The sequence below is a fragment of the Schistocerca piceifrons genome, chromosome 8, assembly GCF_021461385.2.
Source record: "Schistocerca piceifrons isolate TAMUIC-IGC-003096 chromosome 8, iqSchPice1.1, whole genome shotgun sequence".
Lineage (NCBI taxonomy): Eukaryota > Metazoa > Arthropoda > Insecta > Orthoptera > Acrididae > Schistocerca > Schistocerca piceifrons.
Window position 1 is genome coordinate 373,534,926 of NC_060145.1, and position 23,752 is coordinate 373,558,677.

The 23,752-nt window shown below is 40.7% G+C and overlaps 1 protein-coding gene across 1 annotated transcript in view; it reads left to right on the top strand.

The window, feature by feature from the left end:
* LOC124711908 (WASH complex subunit 2) overlaps positions 1–23,752 on the top strand; it is a 216,181-nt gene that overhangs the window by 96,664 nt on the left and 95,765 nt on the right. Inside the window, exon 10 of the mRNA XM_047242161.1 lies at positions 1,500–1,633. Within this exon, the coding sequence (XP_047098117.1) occupies positions 1,500–1,633 (134 nt within the window). The remainder of the gene's footprint in view (positions 1–1,499; positions 1,634–23,752) is intronic.

The window sequence follows — 23,752 nt, forward strand, 5'->3', positions numbered from 1 at the left end:
TTTAATGTCAGATTTTTTGTGAATTCTGCCAGTATTTTTCTGTAAGCTAAGTGAGAAGGTAATACATGCACCATGTCCCCAATTTGATTAATCTGTAAGGTAGAGCTGCTTGTAAATTGTTACTCATTAGTTTCTCAAAGCAGTGACTTCCTTGTGCGAATGGATGGTATCACTTTTGCTTGGACTAGCTAAACTATTAGATCTGTATATTGCCTCAGTCTGAAATTCCATTAAAGACAACCTCATTACGTTCCTGAATTAATAGTTTCGTTGGCCTCATCCAGTCATATATTTGATTTTCAGGGCTGTGTGTTTCTTCTGTATGCAGTATATTTCTCCAGGTAAGCTGTGGGGTGTAATGGAAGCCATAGTTAGTGTAATTGATTTGCTTTTGCAGTGCAGTTCTGTGTGTCTTATATTCCAGTGCCATAACAGACTACTTTTCCCCCACGCTTGCTGTTTATATATGTACGACAGTTTTAGGTTGTGACAGTCTTTCTGTTCATGATTATTGTCTCTAGTGAGCACAAATTGACTTGTCTGCAGTACAGTGGTTTTTTTGCCTGTCTCAAGTGGAACTTAATAAATGTTGTTATGGATAAATAATTTTAATGACCATGGCACTGTATCCTACTTACATCCTGTTGTTACCGACTAGCTGTTTCCTCAATACTGGCACTATTTCTACAATCTGATGCAATGTTGTCCCATCATATTGATGTGCTCTAAATCTCAGTTTGATGTTGTACAAGTATTGCTGTTTGCAAGTGCTCACTAAACTGTACTCCCTGCTCATGGGTACAAAACAGCAATTCTTTTTCTTTTCTTGGATTTGAATACTTGTCGAAAGTGTGTGTAATTTTTTGATGTCTACATCTTTCTTCTTCTTCTTCTTCTTCTTCTTCTTCTTCTTTTTTTTAAAAAGGAATGGTTCCATGTTGCATATACTTACCATTAGTTGTATCCCAAATTGTAAATGCACTGGAAAGTGTTTTTATCATCTAATAATATTGGTGAATTACTGTAATCAGCATCAGTGTTCCGTTCCACTTGAACAGCTATTACTGCAAGTAGTTGAGTGTCCTTTACGTTCAGGATGAGAACTGCTATTTTTTCCAAAAATGTTTCTTTACTGAACCAAAGAGCAGGAAAAGACATTATGTGGGAGTGGGATCTTCCTACTTGATGTTAGAGACCTCTTCCTCACAGCATTCTCCATCTATTGTGTGGTCGATGAACATAGTGTAAGGCATCAGCATGAACACCATAAGGACAGATCCAAAGGTTGAAAAATTGTAGATGTGCGTAGGAGAGCAGATAAGCGAAATCCTACATACTTTCCTTGGGAATGAAAGAAGTGAAAGTTTGGGAATAATGTTGAAAAACATATTCAAGATGTACATTAAATAATGCTGGTTGATTTATCACTTGATAATGTTTAAACTATAGCAATGAATGTGCCTACCTTGTTTTTTAATTATGAAGTTGCCCTCTTGCAGTGCAAATATGCCAGCTGGAGGTCAGAAATCAGTGCCAGTAGTTGACACTCGGAATGTGCAGCCTAAAGTTGAGAAAAGTGCTCCACTACTTTCTGAAACTTCAGGGCTCTTTGATGATCTGTGGGATGCATCAGGTAAAAGAAAAAAGAACTTTACTTTCAGTGTACATTAAACATAAGCATTTCTCTGTTGTAACAACACAAATTACTTTGAAAATATGTTTTCTCTACATAATAACTGTTCTGAAAATTGTAATCAGCATAATGCAATGAAGGCTGTATCCACCATCTGATGGAAGAACCCCATCTGAAGTTAGTTGTGCTAGTGCACGTCATTGTATCAAAGGTCACAGTTGTTTCCATCTGTATTCAAAATGTTGTTTCAGGACTAGTCATGAATAATACAAGGGACCTGAAAATGTGGCATCTATTTTTGTCAAAATTTGCATCTATTTTGTGGAAATGTGCATTTTTTTTATGTAAAAATTTAAAATATTGTCACAATACATGAGTACAAAGCCATAGTGCTCTGAAACTGACTCTCAGAGAGAGAGAGAGAGAGAGAGAGAGAGAGAGAGAGATGGTAGTTAGGCAGCTCTTTTGTCAGGAATGTTTGCTTTTGCAAAAACTTCAGCAGTTTTTTTTCTCAAATGGTTTTCATTTGTTTCCATTTTTGCCTGCGATTGTAGGTCCCTTATGATATTTCAAGGATCGTCACTGAATTCCTTGATGAAACAGGATTATTCTCTTCACTCTTTTTTTTTTTTTTTTTTTTTTTTTTTTTTTTTTTTTTTAAAAGGAGGGAAAAAAACAGCTGCGCACAGCACAAGGCATTTAGTAAGAGTGCAATTGCTTGCTTGTGGGAGTGTCATAGTCCAGGTAATTCAGGCCTCATCTGACTGGTATTTAATGCAACCACAGTTTAAAACACCCACCACCTAAAACTAAGTGTCCACATTTTACCAACTTTTGAACTTTTGCTAACAGACAAATGTGTTTCTTTACTCAAAGATGCTAGGTCCCACGACTGACTTCTGTGTTGTGTTACACAGGGTGTATTTTATACAGCCCATTCTACCTCTCACAGTTGTGATGAAACCATAGAATCAAGTTCACTGGTAAGTCAATATGTTTGTGCAGTTTTTATTTTGCAAACATGCTCTTACACAGGTACTCCTTTCAAATTGGGATTTGCCAGATGATGTGCAATAACCGAAAAGTGGTTACATTTTTAATGTTTATATGCAGAAAATAAGGCTGCTTCACAGGGATGAAATTTATTGTGAAATAGCACCTGTTAGGTAATTTCACATTTTCAAATTTTGGGGCGAAAATCACATCTATATTTGCGTTTATTGCAGTATGTGAATTTTTCAAGTCTATAGATACAACAGTGTCTTTCTTGAAACTTCCTGGCAGGTTAAAACTATGTGCTGGACTGAGACTCAAACTCAGGACCTTTGTCTTTTGCAGGCAAGTGCTCTACCATCTGAACTACTCAAGTACGACTCACGCCCCGTCCTCACAGCTCAGATGGTAGAGCACTTGCCAGCAAAGGCAAAGGTCCTGAGTTCGAGTTTCCGTCCAGCACACAGTTTTAATCTGCAAGGAAGTTTCATATCAGCGCGCACTCCAGTCCAGAGTGAAAATTTAGTTCTAGTGTCTTTCTTGTCAGAAGTGAGCCCTTAAACATTCAGTCTACTTAAGGGGACACAGTCGCGAACAGGCTCAAAAAAATCGAATTTCTTTCTTTTTCTTTCTTTTTTTTTCTTTTTTTTTTTTTTAAGTCTTTATCTATGCTCCAATTATTTGGCTACAAAATGCCGTTTGTTTCATACAAATCTGATTATTAGATTCGGAGTTATTAATTTGTTTGTGAAGCATGGTAACTAGTGCCACGTCCATTTTTGCTGTGTCTCGCGCAGTAGTCAGCATTGACTACAGTACAACAATCATTTATGTTCCACGGATATAAATACTCTTTATTTGGGTTGCAAGAGAGAATTGTTATTCTGATGTTTGCCAGCCTGTCTGCATTGTCTACTATCGTTTGTCAGTTTCTTCATCCTAGTTGTTTACGTTTTGGTGATACAAATGTAGTGATTGTGTGAAACATTATAACACAATGGGTAGAATAAGGAAGTTTGGATATAAGGCTAAGTTTCGTGGAAATAAATATGTAAAAATAAACCGCAAAACTGCTAGTTTTGAACAGAGGGCAGAAAATAATATTGAAAGTGAAGTCAGTGCGAGTGATAGTGCTTCAAGCAAGAAGCTTCTAGGTGCTGCCGGTTTTCCAAGTGTCTCTCAAATGCGTGACAATGCAATATGTGGTGTAAACAGTGTTTCTGTTGTTACTGACACAAACATTCTGATCTCCATGAGGTTATTACGTCAACTTATCGAAAAACACACAAATTGTAAAAACTGTGGTGGAAACGTTACTTTGCACAAAGATGTGGTGAAAACCAGGGGAATTGTTTGTAATTTAGTTTTGACATGTTTGGAATGTAGCTGTACTGCCAATACAATGTCATCCCACGTAACAAGAAGCAGATTGTATGAAAACAATATAAGATTAGTGTATGCACTTAGATCTATTGGAAAAGGGCGAAATGCAGGTGCTGTTCTTTGTGCAGTGATGAACATTCCTCCACCTCCAAGAAAGTTTGATGTTTACAACAAGACTATTGGTGCAGTTGTAGCTGAGGTAAGTGAATCTACAATGTTGAAAGCAGCCAAAGAAGCAGTTCAGTTGAATGATACGAAATCTGACCCAAGGCAAAATTTCTGCTGGTTTTGATGGCAGTTGGCTGAAACGTGGGCATACATCCCTAAATGGCATTGTGTCAGCAACTTCTTTTGATACTAGGAAGGTTCTGGATATTGAAATTATTACTAAGTTCTGTGACATCTGTAGCAAAAATCCCACTATACAACATGTGTGTAAAAAGAATTATAATGGTTCTAGTGGAGGCATGGAAGTGGCTGGTGTTGCTAACATTTTCAAAAGGTCTGTGCAGTCAAGAGGTATCCTCTATACAGACTATCTTGGGGACAGGGACAGTAAGGCTTATCAGAAAGTGGTAAAAGATAAACCTTATGGGCCTAGAGTCAAAATTAATAAACTGGAATGTATAAGACATGTACAGAAAAGAATGGGATCACGACTTCTAAAGATATGTAAGGAAAAAAAGTTAGGTGGTAAAGGGGGCCCGACAAAGGTTGAAATAGACAGGATCCAGACTTATTATGGTATGGCCATTAGAATTAACTGCAACAATGTAGAAGCAATGAGGAGAGTCATCTGGGCTATATTCTTTCATAAAATTTCAACAGATGAGGAACCACAACATAACCTTTGCCCACGGGGACCTGACAGCTGGTGCAAATTCAACAACCCAGCAACATCTTCCAGCTATAAGCACAAACATTCAATTCCAGAAAAAATCCTGCTAGCTGTGAAACCCATTTTCAGAGACCTTAGCCAACAAGAGCTCTTGAAAAAGTGTCTCCATGGAAAAAGTCAAAACCCAAATGAAAGTTTGAATTCTGTCATTTGGACAAGGCTACCAAAAACTGTTTTTGTTAGAAAAGAAACACTAAAATTTGGTGTTCATGATGCAGTGATGTGCTTCAATGCTGGCGTGTCAAAGAAGACTGATGTATTAAGACTCTTGGGAACAAAGGATGGTATCAATACTGAAAGGGGACTGAAAAAGATTGACATGGACCGTATCTGTTATGCTGATATTTCTGCAGGAAAGATAAGGATCAAGAAGCTGAGCCACAGTATAGCCCTGGACTGTTTTAAAAGTGTGTCTGTATGGCATTGTACATTACTTTCTTGCATGTAAAACTTTAATACCATTTTTCTCAAAACGACATTTTTTGACCTTCTGGTACGCTTTTCTCAAAAACTATAACTGCTACAGACATCAGACTTACAGTATCTCTTGTTAATACAATGATGATTAATTAGATAAGAAATAGACCAGTAGTGATAAAAAGAACAGATTTACAAGCTCCAAGGTGTTTAGAAAAGTTTTAATTTTTTGTCTTATAGAACAAAAAAATGATTACTCGTGAAATATATAAAATACATTAACCATTTTTATGTGATTTGAAAATGATGTTTCAGCTGTACACTGTAAAAGTTTCAAGTCTTTATCTCCATTACTTACTTCAGAAAATGTACTTGACGTTTGCTCATTTTAGCATTGATTCCTTATGGGAGTTCCCTCGCGACTATGTCCCCTTAAGGGTAGTTAATTTTTTTTTAAGTAGGTCCATAAAGTAATTAAGTGTTCAAACTTTAAGCTCCCATTGGGTTGGAAGTATTCCAAACAAAATTGAAAAATCCTTCTGTATTCACAAAATAGTTAAATGTCTTATACTGTAATGTTTTCCCTTCTACAGGTTTGGCTAGGATAGTTTTCTTGGGGACAGTTAATATTAGAGATCAATCAAGTTTGGTATTTCAGGAATGCTTTAACATCTCATTCATCAGTTCAGCAAATATCTATAAAGATGTGTTGTTAAAGCTTTTCCAAAAATTGTATACAGGGTGAAAAGTACTTAAACCGACACACTCTCGGAGGTTTTAGGGGACATCAAAACAAATATTTTTCCCTATAAGGAGTAGTTAAACCGGTAGAGGAAGATTTCTCTGGCGACAAAGTAATTAAAGCAACAAACACTTTTCCATTTTTTATGACCAAGAGACAACACATTAACACAATCCATTTTCAATTACAGTAGATTTTCAAAAATGCCTCCATTGACATGTAAACAAAGGTTACAGGGGCGGATCATGTTCTGTCTGACATGGGCAAAAACCCCAGGAGTATCCTGAATTGTTCCTGCTGCTGCTGCTACTATCCGGGCAACCAGATCCTCTTCTGATGGAACAGGAGTTGTGCAAACAAAGTTGCGCATCTCTCACCACACAAAAAAGTCCAGAGGGGATATATCTGGGGATCGAGCAGGCTATGGTCGGGACCACATCTGCCAGTCCATGTTCCTGGGAACTGTCGGTCCAGGAATTGATGTACACGGCGCCTGAAATGTGCCGGCGCCCCGTCGTGTTGGAACCACATGCATTGTCTTGTAGGGAGTGGGACGTCTTCCGCCCTTTAATGGCCTAGGTAGCAGATACGGCCCAATTAAACAGTCCCCAACAACACCGACACACACATTAATGAAGAACCGCACTTGATGAGTGCTAGTAACTGTGGCATGTGGGTTATCCTTACTCCAAACATGCGAATTGTCCATGTTGAAGACTCCATCACGCCCGAACGTTGCTTCATCAGTAAGCAACACAGAGGATGGAAATGTGGGATGCATTTCACACTGTTCCAGGTACCACTGCGAAAACTGTGCTGTGGGTGGATAATCAACTGGTTCCAGGTTGTGGAGATGATGCAAGTGAAATGGACGTAAGAATTGCTCTTGAAGGACTGTTCTTACATTTGTCTGATTCGTCCCCATGTTATGTGCAATTGCATGAGTACTGATTGAAGGATCCTGCTCCACATGCTGCAAGACAGCTTCCTCAAATTGCAGAGTTCTTACCGTGCGATGACGTCCCTGTCCAAGTAATCTGCTAAATGACCCGGTCTCACTCAGATGTTGGTACACAGCAGCAAAGGTCGTATGCTGCGTGATACGGCAATTAGGATATTGTTGTTGATAAACCCGCTGTGCAGCTCGTCTGTTGTGGTGCGCTTCGTAGTACGCACCAACCATATCAGTGTACTCACTCCAGGTGTATCACTCCATTAGTAAACAGAGACAATGCACTACTACACTGGTGGACAGCAGTTACCTACAACTGAAGAGCGTAATACGCCCTCTAACAACTGAAGAGCGTAATACGGCCTCCACCAGTTTAAATAATCCTCATAGGAAAAAATGACATCAGGGAAAAATATTTGTTTTGATGTCCCCTACAACCTCCTAGAGTTTGTCGGTTTAAATAGTTTTCACCCTTATGTTGCTGGGGCTCTCAAATGTAGTCTCTGATATTGTCCATGTAGCATTTTAATATTGCGACAGACCATAGCCTGAAGATGATGAATAAGCACCCCACTTCAATGATTATAGGTTTCAATGCAAAAACTGAAGAAATTTCTGTGATCCTTGGCAAGACGTAATAAATTTTCTGTATTGTGGATTGTTGTCATTCATGCAGGTAGACAACTGCTTAGTTGTTGTTATTACCACATCGAATGAAGTGACACAGTGGTTAACATTCTGGACTCATATTTGGGAGGACGACTGTTTAAATCTGTTTGTGGTCATCCAGATTAAGTTGTCTGTGACATTCTGAAGTTGCTCAAGGCAATGCCGAGATGATTCCTTTGAGAGATCAGAGTATTTCTTTTCCCATCCTTCTCTAACCTGCTCTGTCTCTAATGACCTCACTGTTGAAGGGACACTGAATACTAATCTTCCTTTTGTTATTCTCATGTATAATGCTGCACAGTAATTGCAGCATAGCTGGTAAATAAAATGGTTACTTTTACACATGGACCTTAATTTTATAAGATTGAAAATGCCCATGCAGTTTGTTTTTTCAAGGTCTGTGTGACAAAATAAGAATTGGTTGGTGACTGGTCAACAGCATTGACACATTTTTTGATGCTACTGTTAAAGGTGGTGTAGGAAATGCGTTGTTGGACTAGCCCTCGGCGAACCTCGCTGCCCCTGGCTGCCTTCCCTCGTATTTTCGCTCGGTGCAAGAGTGTGGTGTTTGTGACATCACACTCAGTCTTTGTGACAATGACAACATGCTTGAATAACCCCACATGTTGCTCACCAGTCTTTGGTGACTTCAAGCTTGGTTTTCATAGGCCCAGCCTCACACCACCTTTTCTTCCATTCTGCCCTCCCTTGGGGAACTTGGGTGGGATATGTTTGGGTATGTGTTCTGAATTTTCAGTAGTCTGAGGTCCAAACAGTCCCTCCACTGTTTTTTCTTCCTTTTTTTCCTTTTTCATTCTCCTATCCTCCCTCTGCATTGGCGTTTGAGGTTCCTCTGTTTCTTTTTCCTCCCTGTGTGCTCCTGAAGGCCAGTCCACATGTCTGGTGCATAACAGGTGACTGGCTAACGCATAATTTGTAGTTTAACAGGCAAGGTTCACATTGTACTGTCTGGTACAAGCCAGGCCCAGGGAAGGCTGATTGGCTGAGCTGTTACCTTCCCAAATTGTCCATTGGTCCCTCTGAGGAGTTCGGGAGGTGTGACCTGAGGTGTTAACAATCACCTAAGGGGAGTGAGCTCCTCTCTGGGGTGGCCCTCAGTTAGGAGTAGTATGCCGTTGAAGGTGCTTGCAGTTATGGGGCATTATCTCACAATGAGCCAGTTATACTCATCTCAGTCTACGTCTACAAAATGTAAACAGCATGAGGTTAATAATTCCAACACTGCCCTGGTTGCACTCCGTTCTTTGTGGTTTCATCTACTGAAGACGGTCAGTCCTTTGCTTTGGTTAATCTATATATTACTCAGAAACATTTTGATGCAATTGCAGGCCCTATGAAATCCTACTCTCGCTTATGCAATGGTACTTTGGTTTTGAAGACTAATTGTGATTCACAGGCATAACTACTGCTTGTAGCTTTGCTTCTCCATGGCTTTCCTGTTCGTATCGAGGCCCATCGAACACTGAATTCTCTGCATGGTTTTATGTGCACAAGGCTGCTCGATGGTATTGCTGAGAGAGAAATCTACGTCTCTTATCAGGGCATCACTGCAGTCCATCGGGTGGGTGGTGAAAAAGTTTGATGCATCCTTAGTGCGTGCATGCACTCTCTTTTGTACATTTGGTTGGGTAGTGCTACCATCAAAGATCAAAGCAGGCTATGAAGCCATCAAGGTCCGAATGCACATTGCAAACCCAGTGCACTACTACTAATGTCAACATTTCAACCACACTCGAATGTTGTGTTGAAACCCAACCAATGTGTTACTAGTGATAGGGATGCTCACAAGGGCGATTTCCCGCCTCCTTCGCTCCACTGTATCAATTGCAGTGGCAACCATGTAGGCTCATACTGAGAAGGTCTTGTGTATCTCAGTGAGTGGGCCATCCAGGAGACCTGGGTGAAGAAAAAAGTGCCTTACCCTGTCGCTCACAAGTGGTTGGCTAATTGAAAGCCCTGCGTTCTACCATTTGGCACTTACAGTATCATTCTTGCTACACAAAGGACATGACCACACAAACTTGCAACCTCAAATTCGACACCGTGGCTCTAAAATCACCCTCTATCACTGTAGCATCCTCATCTTCTTTTCCTCCTCCAGCCATCCAACAAGCCACCAAATTTTCACCTCTAGCTGCAAAATCACCTGCTACACAACAGGCAGGAATACTCCCGCAAAGACTTTTTAGATCCCTCCGGCCAACAGACATCTGAGTCTTCCTCTGCCAACTGCAAAGGCTCCCAGAAATCAAACAAAAGCAAACAGTCTTCTCCTTTGCTGACTCGGAGATCCTCGTCAACAGTGCCACTGCGTGATAGCCTCATCTGGATGACTTCCGTTTCGCTGGTGCGCACCACCAACCATTTTTTTGTCATTGAATCTGCAGACTGACTGAGGAAGAATGCCAACACCTCTGTAGATCTTATGGAGCAGGATCCTCCAGTCACTATGCCCTGTAGCAGTGAGTCTTTGAAGGCTCTCACTCGGTAGCAACTGAGGTTACAACCTTTCATTTTTTCCATCCTCCCTTTTGCCCATCATGACTCTCCTCGAATGGAATGTTTGCAGCATTAGATCCAAAAAGAAGGAATTTCGGCTTCTCTTGGAATCATCCATTTTTTTTCTGCTCCTAGGAAACAAAATTGCTTCCACGTGACTGCTTTGACCTCTCACATTTCTTTCCGGTCCGCTTTGACCTTCCTCTTAAGGATGGTGTTCCATCTCATGGGGGAGTCATGCAGCTCTTGTGGGATGATGTTCATAGTCAAGTCATATCGCTGAACATCCGGCTGCAAGCTCTTGTGGTCTGCATTTTTCTTCCTCACTTTGCCTTTTCTCTTTGTACCATCTACATTCCTCTGTCATTCATTGTCACCAGGGCAGACTTTCTCCAGCTTATTGGCCAATTCCCTTTTTGCTGCTCTGTGACTTTAATGTGCACCATCCCCTTTGGGGCTCTCACAGAACCTGTCAGAGAGGTATCCTCTTGGCTGACCTTCTCAATCAACTCTCCTTCTCATCGGCCTTAACACTGGAGCACCCAGATTCCATTCACACCTATTCCAATTTGGATCTCTTGTTCTGCATTGCCCAGCTTGCCCATTGTCTCGAGTGGTCTGTTCTCTCTGACACATGCTTGAGCAACCATTTCCCATGTGCTGTCTTTTTGCTGACTCATACCCAACTTACTTGTACATCCAATTGGCAACTTTCTAAGGCCAAATGGAGGCTTTATCCCTACATAGCGACCTTCAGTGAAAAACGTTTCTCCAGTTGTGATGACCAGGTAGAATACCTTACAAACATTATCCTTACCACTGCAGAACATTTCATTCCTCACACTTCACCATTACCGTGTGGTGTTCCTGTCCGTTGGTGGACTGAGGCGTGTGCGGAGACATGCTCTCCACATTTTTAACTGTCATCCTATAATGGTAAACTGCATTTGTTATAAACAGCTGTGTGAGCAGTGTCGTTGCATTCTTGGGGATGGCAAAAATGCTAGCTACATTTCATTTAGTAGTTCTTTTAACAGTTCCATTCTTTCTTCCATCGTTGGGTCAATCTTTGAGGCTCTCTGGGACCAAGCTTCATTCCCCACTTTGCGGCTTGACTATAGCAGACGATGTCATCTCCAACACCTTGGGTCAGTATTTGGCAGAGATTTCGAACTCCAACCTCTATCACCCTGCCTTCCTCCATTGGATACAAGTGGAGCAGGCTCGAGTGATAGCCTTCTCTTCTCAGAATTGTGAATGCTACAATGCTGCCTTTACTAAGCGTGAGCTAGATCACACTCTGACGTCCTTCCGATCTTCTGCCTCAGGGCTGTACGATGTTCACGTTCAGATGTTGCAGCCCCTTTCCCTTGTGGGCAAGCACTTTGTCTTTCCTTTGTACAATCGCACCTGGGTGGATGGCTTATTTCCCAGATGCTGGCATGAAGCCACTGTCATACCCATACCTAAGCCTGGTAAGGACAAACACCTTCCTTCTAACTATCACCCCATTTCTCTCACAAGCTGTGTTTGCAAGGTGATGGAATGTATGAGTCATGCCCGGCTGTTATGGTGGCTCAAGTCTCACAATCTATTAACCACTGCACAACTGTTCTACTGTAGACCATCTCGTTACTTTGTCAACCCATGGCGTGAACTGTTTTCTGCAGAAATTCCAGACTGTGGCTGTGTTTTTTGATTTGGAGAAAGCCTACGACACCTCGAATGGAATGTTTGCAGCATTAGATCCAAAAAGAAGGAATTTCGGCTTCTCTTGGAATCATCCATTTTTTTCTGCTCCTAGGAAACAAAATTGCTTCCACGTGACTGCTTTGACCTCTCACATTTCTTTCCGGTCCGCTTTGACCTTCCTCTTAAGGATGGTGTTCCATCTCATGGGGGAGTCATGCAGCTCTTGTGGGATGATGTTCATAGTCAAGTCATATCGCTGAACATCCGGCTGCAAGCTCTTGTGGTCTGCATTTTTCTTCCTCACTTTGCCTTTTCTCTTTGTACCATCTACATTCCTCTGTCATTCATTGTCACCAGGGCAGACTTTCTCCAGCTTATTGGCCAATTCCCTTTTTGCTGCTCTGTGACTTTAATGTGCACCATCCCCTTTGGGGCTCTCACAGAACCTGTCAGAGAGGTATCCTCTTGGCTGACCTTCTCAATCAACTCTCCTTCTCATCGGCCTTAACACTGGAGCACCCAGATTCCATTCACACCTATTCCAATTTGGATCTCTTGTTCTGCATTGCCCAGCTTGCCCATTGTCTCGAGTGGTCTGTTCTCTCTGACACATGCTTGAGCAACCATTTCCCATGTGCTGTCTTTTTGCTGACTCATACCCAACTTACTTGTACATCCAATTGGCAACTTTCTAAGGCCAAATGGAGGCTTTATCCCTACATAGCGACCTTCAGTGAAAAACGTTTCTCCAGTTGTGATGACCAGGTAGAATACCTTACAAACATTATCCTTACCACTGCAGAACATTTCATTCCTCACACTTCACCATTACCGTGTGGTGTTCCTGTCCGTTGGTGGACTGAGGCGTGTGCGGAGACATGCTCTCCACATTTTTAACTGTCATCCTATAATGGTAAACTGCATTTGTTATAAACAGCTGTGTGAGCAGTGTCGTTGCATTCTTGGGGATGGCAAAAATGCTAGCTACATTTCATTTAGTAGTTCTTTTAACAGTTCCATTCTTTCTTCCATCGTTGGGTCAATCTTTGAGGCTCTCTGGGACCAAGCTTCATTCCCCACTTTGCGGCTTGACTATAGCAGACGATGTCATCTCCAACACCTTGGGTCAGTATTTGGCAGAGATTTCGAACTCCAACCTCTATCACCCTGCCTTCCTCCATTGGATACAAGTGGAGCAGGCTCGAGTGATAGCCTTCTCTTCTCAGAATTGTGAATGCTACAATGCTGCCTTTACTAAGCGTGAGCTAGATCACACTCTGACGTCCTTCCGATCTTCTGCCTCAGGGCTGTACGATGTTCACGTTCAGATGTTGCAGCCCCTTTCCCTTGTGGGCAAGCACTTTGTCTTTCCTTTGTACAATCGCACCTGGGTGGATGGCTTATTTCCCAGATGCTGGCATGAAGCCACTGTCATACCCATACCTAAGCCTGGTAAGGACAAACACCTTCCTTCTAACTATCACCCCATTTCTCTCACAAGCTGTGTTTGCAAGGTGATGGAATGTATGAGTCATGCCCGGCTGTTATGGTGGCTCAAGTCTCACAATCTATTAACCACTGCACAACTGTTCTACTGTAGACCATCTCGTTACTTTGTCAACCCATGGCGTGAACTGTTTTCTGCAGAAATTCCAGACTGTGGCTGTGTTTTTTGATTTGGAGAAAGCCTACGACACCTGCTGGAGGACTGGTATCCTCCATACTCTCTACATTTCCTTCAGGAATTTTGAAAAGATACAGGTTTCAAGGTATTTGTGAGTTTGCCTTGTCGGACACCTTTATCCAGGAAAACGGGATGCTGCAGGGCTCTGTCCTGAGCATCGTCTTTGCTGTCACCATTTACCCTATTATGGCCTGTCTCCCGCCAAGCATCTTTGGCTCCCTTTTCGTTGATGATTTTGTGATCATTTGCAGTTCACTGTAGACTTGTCTCCTTGAGCTGCGTCTTCAGCAATAACTTGATCATCTTTACACATGAGCATTGACAAAATCCTTTGTATGATTTGCTGGTTGTGCAATGGGTTTATTCGACGTGTTTCTACATCTTGGGCTTGTTGCTCTTCCATTCATTGAAACTATGAAACTCCTGGGACTCATGTGTGATAGGAAACTTTCTTGGTCCTCTGATGGGTCATAAATAGCTGTCCGCTGTACATTGTCTGTCAGTGTCCTCCTCTGTTTGTACTGATCCCGTGTCTGTTCAAAACTAGGCTATTAGTGTTCTGTTTATGCATCTGCACATCTATCTATCTTATGCTTACTGAATACAATCCTCCATCGTGGCATCCATTTGGCCACTGGCACCTTTCACACTAACCCGATTGAGAATCTCTGTGCAGAAGCTGCTGAACTACCATTGTGATACTGATGTAATGTTCTCCTCAGTGGATACCATGCCTGGCCACCCGTCCTATGCCTCCTTCTTCAATGACTCCTTTGTCCGCCAGTATGGGGCACATCCCTCTTCTCTGTTGGCTCCTGGAGTGTTCTTTCAGCTATTGCTCCAGCAGATTAACTTCACACTGCCTGCCACTTTCCCAATGCGAAAAATGTTTCTTTTATTCCGTGATGAGAGGTTAGTGACAATGTTGAGTACATTCTTTGGTTCTCAGGCCCAATTGATTACTGGTTATAGGAAGAAAGAGCTTGTGGAGTTCCTGAAACCCACTGTTATTTTGGTACACCTGAAGTTTATGGGAGGAGTGGATGAGGCTGATGAGTACTGTGATTGCTATGGTTTTACGGTATGATTGCACAGGAGGTGGAAAAAATTATTCTTTTGACTGATTGAAGTTGCTGTAGGTAACAGTTATATTCTTCACTCAGTAGGCAAGAACCGATGTGGAGACCCATCTTTCCTATAGAAAAAAATCTGATCAGACAACTAGTGTGCCAGATGAGAAATATAAATTCAAAGAAGAGAAGAAGACCATCATTGTCTGTATTCAAGGAGAGACTAAATTACAAGGTGCATTTCATAGCGCAAAATTTAAAAAAAGAAAAAAAAAATCAGCAAGTGATTGCATGGTTTCTAACAAATGCAAGGAAAAAGGAGGAAGAAGAGAAACAATATTCTGCTGCAAAACACGCAAGAGGAATCGTGGACTTCCTCTGGGAGAATATTTTAAGAAGTGCCATACAGAAAAAAGGTATAAACAGTTATAAACAAAAAAACCTTATGTAGTTTCAAAAGCTAGTGTAAAAGAAATAGTTGTCAAGTGTCCTGCTATTGCATTTTATTTAAAAAAAAAATAAATAAATAAAATTAGAGTTGGAGAGAATGCAGTGAGTAGAAAAATTGGACTGGAAAGTTTTAAGCCACCTTATAAGTCACATGGATCTTTTTCCTGCATGTGTCAACACCTCGCTGTGTGAAGCATTCCTGAGCCCGAGGGTGATGTCGTAGGGCACCACAGAGGAAGTTTATAGGCACGTTTGTACAAACTTCAAACTTCTATTTTGCAGTGAGAGACAGTTACAGCATTTGGAAAAAATAACTGTTTAATTTGTTTCTCAGTGTAGTTAGCCATCCCATATCTTCCACATATTGTTTCTGTATAACTTTTTGCTACTCATAATTTTGGGTAAATGTTTGAAAGAAATTTTCATCTGTTGAAGGTGAGCTTCAATGTAATTGAGCGTTTAGATACATATGAAAATAAATATTTAAGAGAATAAAAATGTAAGTCTTGATTAACTAATTACATCGAACTCAATGGAGATTATGGAAAGAAATAAATGTTCCACAACTAATGAAATGTTATGGGCTATTATGCCATGGTCAAATGGCTTTCACATTAAAATGCATTTCGTCACCATCTGCAGAGGACATTTTCAAGTGGGCTCATAGCTTTGAGTGTTGAATTCTCACCCTGACTCGCCACTGATTGCAGCAAAATTCCATTTATGCATTCTTCTGTGGAATTTTAATGCAGTCTAGCAAGCCAGGGTGTGAATCGACACTCGAGAAGCTACGCTTCCCCTTGAAAATGTTATCTGCAGATGGAGAGAAAAGTTGGGTTTTAATTTGAAATCCATTCGACCACAGTGTAACAGGTCAGAACATTTTATTAATTGTGACATATCCGACCACGAAAGTTTACAATTTACAAATAAAGGCTTTTTGTGAATAAAATTTATTTAGAATTTTTAATAGAATTTATCAATCCACCTTCCTATTACAGATCTTAAATTGTAATTAGTATATATGCCCAATAATTGGGAACACACCATTTTACTTATTGATTATACTTTTTTGTCCAGTTGTTTCAGTGTGTGCGCCACATCATGCGAGAAACAGATAAGACTACTCAAATTACTAAGCAACTTTTTGATATGGCATTGTACACCTGACTGCGGCCCCCTTTCACTCTGCCTCCAGTGCAGAGGCTAAGTGGATCATCCATACATTCAAGACACAGATGCAGCAGGACCTGCAGACAATGTTTACCAATGCAGCCTTGCACATCTCCTGCACAACATATCGGCCGACACCTGTGTATGGGAATAGACAAGCCGAAATATTGCATGGGTGCCAACATCTCACCCCGTTACACCACCTGCATTCCATGCAACTTGCCCAGGTTGCATATACACCCACCTACGTACAAGATGCCTGAGTCAGGACACGCAAGTTCGGCCAGCATCTGGGGAGGACACACAGTGATTTTGTCGGTCACGGAGGGGCGGTGGGTGGGTTTATCAGTTGCTTGATGTCGCAGCCAGGCCCATCTATCTCATTTGTCATCACAGTCAGCTCCTGCCACAAACACAGATACAAATGGCACCATCATCCTGTTGCCATCTCCAGCACCTGTCTCAGGCACCAGACTCACCACCAGCCATGACTCTCATCTTCACCCCATGTCCCAGTAGGACCCCTGCCCCCACTCAACAGTTCGTTGCTGACAGGAGGATGGTGTGTGATTTTGTGGAGGCAGAAATGCTTCCTCCACTCCCACCTGTGCTCATCCCTATTTTATCTGTGTAGTCTGCTGCCTCTGGCATGCTGTCTGTCACTTTCATCACCCCTGCAGACCTCGGATGGTCTGCTTGGATTGGCTGCCCAAGCCCACGGTTCTGGGATCCATGGGCAGAGTGTTCTGCTATTCCAATCTCATACCCTCTCCTCACCTCTAGACATAAACCCTCACACTGGTGTGGCCAGTGGGCTGTTGGTGAGGGCTTATATACACTAGCTGCTGTCTGAACATCACTGATACTCATGCAAGGTGTGTACGACCCGGTACAACAGGGAGATACGGGAAAAATGTGGGAATTTTTCATCTGGGAGAAAACTGGGGAAAACATGGGAGTTTTTCATTGTTTTAGTTTTCAGTTAAATTTTTGTAATTATGACTGGTGAGAACCGATACTCTAACAAAGGATATTACTGTATCTGGCTACTGCAGAATAATACTGCAGCACTAAAACATGAACGAGAGAAAAAAAACGAAAATAAAACTTAAATTGCAAAAGAAATGCACCATATACAAAAAATAAAAAAAAAATTTAAAAAAATGCAGTGCTTATACAGGTACAAGTGTCTGCCAACAGCAAAATGTGTCATAGGCTTTAGGAAGACTATGCAATGCTACGTAAGAAAAAATTGCCTCTGATGAGCATGATGTCACAACTGTTTACATTAGATTCATTTCAGCACTTACGAGTGGGCTCATGCACAGTTAAGTCGCATATGTTTAGTACCTTCTCCTGCTTCAGGCAACGGAAATGTAGCTGTTGGCTGTGTAAGCAGAAGGGGAATCCTCGTTGCATCTAGAAATAAACTTTCCTGCAGACAAAAGGGGATGGGGCTATACGAGCTGAGTGTAGTAAAGCGAACGGATGAATGCCAATTGCTGTCTGATTATGTGGTTGATTGGGTTTGTGAATGATCAGCGTTGTTATAATTAGTAGTGAAATCCATAGATTCAGACTACCAGAGTGGAAATAAATGACTAACAGGAATAACAGGTAAGAAAGATTACGTATTATCTTTTCTGAAAGTAGTGCGGAAAATGCGTCGCATGAACATGTAACAATGCCTAATCGGAGAATAATTGCGGGATAACCAAACCGGTGATTCTGGCAGGGTTAGTGAAGTTACTAGCGACTAAGTTTTGGCAATGCCAAGAGTAGTTACAGAATTACTGATGACAAGATTGTTTGCTAAAACAAGGAAGGAAAAGAAGTGAGGAAATCACACAAATTATGGAAGAAAATGACAATTCCAAAATTATATAAAAATTTCATACTACTACTTTTTGATCTCATGCTTGAGAAACTAGAGCGTATGAATGAAATGTGAAACTATTTTCTAACATAAAGCTTTTTGCTTGTAGTTGGCCTAATAGGTATTTGATATTGTTTTTTTGTGAATTATGTTCTGTCGTGTTACAAAAATGACCATTTGTGCCAAAACAGTCTCGTTTATTTGGTATCTGTTATAATTGCTGCAATATTAGAGAGGCCTATTTTGTTTTATCTAGTAGACAGTGACAGAATAGACGTAATCAGATTGAGAAACCATATCAGTCTTGGGTACTATTTGTACTAACAGCTTTTTCAGTATTAGACAGTGACATTTCCATTTTTTGTGTACCAAAACATTTGATGAACTTTGATGAGGTTATAGACTCTTTCGCAGAAAGGAAAGCATGCCATGTAAAGCTGTAGCAAGATTAGAGAGAAAAAAATGCTAGGAGCTAAGGATTGAAGAAATGTGTATTGTCTTGCTTGTCTCCTGTCTTTACTGGTTTTATGTATCCTATATCTAATTTTATGTAACACAAAACAGCAAATTATTAGCTAATAGGCAGTAAAGAGAGCAAATTTTCTGAAGAGTTATTGTTCTCCCTATTACAAATAATCCCATCCAGTATTAATTGTGAGTTTTCATTTTTATTTCTTTAAGAGAGGGGCAAGATGTCAGGCCAGCTGAGCAGGAGAGGCACCACAGGACATATGAATTTCCACTATCCTGAATATAGTTTGATGGCATCCATTACAAAATATACACGTTTCAATTCCACAGAGCGACATACAGTAACGTGCGTTAGAAGAATGCTATGTGAAGAGGCATGGCACTGCACTTTGGCACACTTAAGACCAAATAATATGTCTTACGTTTCCGCGAACACACGTTTTATGTATCGGACTCTTCAGAAAGATGTGTGCTACAAAATGAACATATTTTTGAAAATTCGATTTTTTTAATTAAAAGTTTTGACGTCCTATCTCAAACGCACGAGGGGTGGGGTGGGGGGTGGGGGGAGCTTGGGGGGGGGGGGGGGGTGGGGGAAGCTTAATATCAGGTGGAGGCCTACTTCATTGGGAATCTGGACATATGAATGTGCACTTTAAGTACGCACTTTAAATGTGCACATTTTAGTGTTATTCATGAAATTCTGATGCTCGTGGAGTATCCTTTGATGTCTTGTTTCTTTTATGACATAATGTAAGATCTTTTAATGTTTTACACGTACAAACATACTGGCTTCCTACATCATCGTAGCTGCGCAAGTGTGGTGGCCCCTTTTACCTGGCACTCTCCGGCAACTGCTGAAATGAAACTATTTCTAATAGGTCATGGGAAAATATTGCGAATCGTGGTTTGAAAAGCTTTACTTTCAAAGTAAATTTCCTTTTACGCAAGTTGAACTATGTGCAAGAATGTACGATGAATTTCTTAAACCACAGCGCGTTTGACTCTCATTTAAAAATCAACTCTGATGACAAGCCATTTAGAAGAATTTCGAGCCCAGAAGATAAGACATTTATGCCGTCGTTAAAAATTTTACTGGTACCCTTATGTTGTTTATCTTAAAATGTAACATGCACAAAAAAGATAAACATTGTGTGAAAGCTTAGCTTCTCTTGCAGCTTATTAACCTTAGAGACCAATATTATATGTGAAAGCTTTGCTTTTCTTGTAGCAACACTATGTATATTAATTTAAACCATTAACTTTTCCTGTTTGTGTGTTGGTGTGTTCGTGCTACTTAAGTGATGTTGCTATTGGCTGATTACATCATGTGTCCTATGCTCTAAATATCTGCTGTCATCAGTTGGCGAGATCACGTGACATGAGGTATGACTGGCTTACAAAAGCCAAATTCAATCTCGATTTCAATGCTTTGGAAAGTAACATGTGATGTTTGGTGGAATTCGAATTTATACTTTCATAATACGAAAATATGCAGCGTACATGTTGCTGCACATCAGAAATTTTTTCCAAAGTGTTTTTTTTCCCCAAGTTTCGTTTTCTAAAGTGCCGGGAAATTCTACGCCCTTGTATAAAACCATAACCATTGAAAGGATTGATAAATTTTACACTTCTGAGGGAAAATATACTGTCACTTAACATGGAAAAAGTGTGTTTTCACGCGGGGGAAAATGTATTTTCAATCAGAAAATCCAGGAATTTTTTTTCCATGTCCACATATACACCCTGTCATGACATCATTTATGGGCATATGTTGACTCGGTATTTGGTGTGCTGCTTCAACACTGCGTTCACTCGATCCCGTGCCATGCTGAGATGCAGGCTGCCAGCACTATTAAGGGTGTCATTAGCAATTTGTATTTTGATGGCTTTTTTAATTACACTGTCCCAGAAGTCATTAGTGCAAATCATGACAAATGTTTCCTCATATTTGATGTAGTAACTCTTTTCTAAAGCATACCCGTACAATTCAAATTTCTTGGCTAGCTTAGGGGATAAAACATCTCGCACTCCTTCTTGAGTTGTTCTAAGTGTGTATTGTTTATGCAATGTAAGGCTGGCCCGACTCACAAGGTATATTGTAGACCCCTAGGTGTTCTGAGATATTCTGCATCTTTAACTGGTCTCAGTAAATGTTGGATTTGTGTCTTTTTAGCAGGCAGATTATTGTACCCAGTACTGTGCCTCAGAACAGCATGAAAGCAAAGTTTTTTCCCTGCTCCTCGTCAGAGATCACATCATTTATTTGATGAACATTGTAGCTGTTGTTCCCAACATGATGTGTAGGTGGCTCAGCTCATTGGGAAGGTTATCAGTATGTTATATTGTTCTTGCATGATGCATCAAAGGTTGTAACATAATGTGCTTCTGTGCAAGGGGATGATGGCTGATGGCATGCGGGTACAGATGGTGTGAATACCTTTTTTATAGAGAGTGTGGCCAAGGCAACCACTTCCTTTGCGTCAGACGATGTCGAGAATAGGCAGTCCACTGTTATTTTCTACCTCCATAATGAACTGGATGTTACTATTAATGCTGTTGAGATATTTCAAGAACTCGTCAAGTTTCTCACGTTTATATGACACACTGATGGCATGTTTGTCATTTGACCCAATGATTTCAACCTGGGCCTGATCACTGCCAAAACGTAGAGTGAGAGATCAACACAACCAGTTGTTATACTCATCATATGACAGCAGATTCCTCAAGTTTCTAATCACTAGCATCATTTAGCAATCTGTGTTTGTATCACATGTTGTGCATTTAAATGTGGTCTAGAGGGTTTCACCTCAGTTTTATTTAGAAGCAGACAATCTTGTTCGCAGTATCTCACTTACTAAACCAGAGGTTGTACAGAGTTTCAGGGAGAGCATAAGGGAACAATTGACAGGAATCGGGGAAAGAAATACAGTAGAAGAAGAATGGCTAGCTTTGAGGAATGAAATAGTGAAGGCAGCAGAGGATCAAGTAGGTAAAAAGACGAGGGCTAGTAGAAATCCTTGGGTAACAGAAGAGATACTGAATTTAATTGATGAAAGGAGAAAATTCAAAAATGCAGTAAGTGAGGCAGGCAAAAAGGAATACAAAGTCTCAAAAATGAGGTCAACAGGAAGTGCAAAATGGCTAAGCAGGGATGGCTAAAGGACAAATGTAAGGATGTAGAGGCTTATCTCACTACGGGTAAGATAGATACTGCCTACAGGAAAATTAAAGAGACCTTTGGAGAAAAGAGAACCACTTGCATGAATATCAAGAGCTGTGATGGAAACCTAGTTCTAAGCAAAGAAGGGAAAGCTGAAAGGTGGAAGGAGTATATAGAGGGTCTATACAGGGGTGATGTTCTTGAGGACAATATTATGGAAATGGAAGAGGAGGTAGATGAAGATGAAATGGGAGATATGATACTGCGTGAAGAGTTTGACAGAGCACTGAAAGATCTAAGTTGAAACAAGGCGCCGGGAGTAGACAACATTCCATTAGAACTACTGACAGCCTTGGGAGAGCCAGTCCTGACAAAACTCTACCATCTGGCGAGCAAGATATATGAGACAGGCGAAATACCCTCAGACTTCAAGAAGAATATAATAATTCCAATCCCAAAGAAAGCAGGTGTTGACAGATGTGAAAATTACCAAACAATCAGTTTAATAAGTCACAGATGCAAAATATTAACGCGATTTTTTTACAGACGAATGGAAAAACTGGTAGAAGCTGACCTCGGGGAAGATCCGTTTGGATTCCGTAGACTTATCTTAGAAGAAAGATTAAGGAAAGGCAAACCTACGTGTCTAGCATTTGTAGACTTAGAGAAAGCTTTTGACAATGTTGACTGGAATACTCTCTTTCAAATTCTGAAGGTGGCAGGGGTAAAATACAGGGAGCGAAAGGCTATTTACAATTTGTACAGAAATCAGATGGCGGTTATAAAGAGTCGAGGGACATGAAAGGGAAGCAGTGGTTGGGAAGGGAGTGAGACAGTGTTTTAGCCTCTCCCCAATTCTATTCAATGTGTATATTGAGCAAGCAGTAAAGGAAACAAAAGAAAAGTTCGGAGTAGGTATTAAAATCCATGGAGAAGAAATAAAAACTTTGAGGTTCGGCGATGACATTGTAATTCTGTCAGAGACAGCAAAGGACTTGGAAGAGCAGTTGAATGGAATGGACAGTGTCTTGAAAAGAGGGTATAAGATGAACATCAACAAAAGCAAAATGAGGATAATGGAATGTAGTCGAATTAAGTCGGGTGGTGCTGAGGGAATTAGATTGGTAAATGAGACACTTAAAGTAGTTAAGGAGTTTTGTTATTTGGGGAGCAAAATAACTGATGATGGTCGAAGTAGAGAGGATATAAAATGTATATTGTCAATGACAAGGAAAGTGTTTTTGAAGAAGAGAAATTGTTAACATCGAGTGTAGATTTAAGTGTCAGGAAGTCGTTTCTGAAAGTATTTGTATGGAGTGTAGCCATGTATGGAAGTGAAACATGGATGATAAATAGTTTAGACAAGAAGAGAATAGAAGCTTTCGAAATGTGGTGCTACAGATGAATGCTGAAGATTAGATGGGTAGATCACATAACTAATGATGAGGTATTGAATAGAATTGGGGAGAAGAGGAGTTTGTGGCACAACTTGACTAGAAGAAGGGATCGCTTCGTAGGACATGTTCTGAGGCATCAAGGGATCACCAATTTAGTACTGGAGGGCAGCGTGGAGGGTAAAAATCATAGAGGGAGACCAAGAGATGAATACACTAAGCAGATTCAGAAGGATGTAGGTTGCAGTAGGTACTGGGAGATGAAGCAGCTTGCACAGGATAGAGTAGCATGGAGAGCTGCATCAAACCAGTCTCACGACTGTAGACCACAACAACAACAACAACAGTATCTCATGATATGGAACATCAGTTTTTTTTATAAATGTAATGTGTTTATAAATTTTTTGTGTGGGTACGTGCTGACAAATTGTGAAATTTTGTTAACACATTGAGTTCTAGACCCTTTGCAGCATGCATGTCACAGAATCATAATTATCTTCGGCATCTCTTTAAATATCTACCTTTTCATTCTCATAACATTATGTACAAAAATTAAAACCAATTTCGGAAGT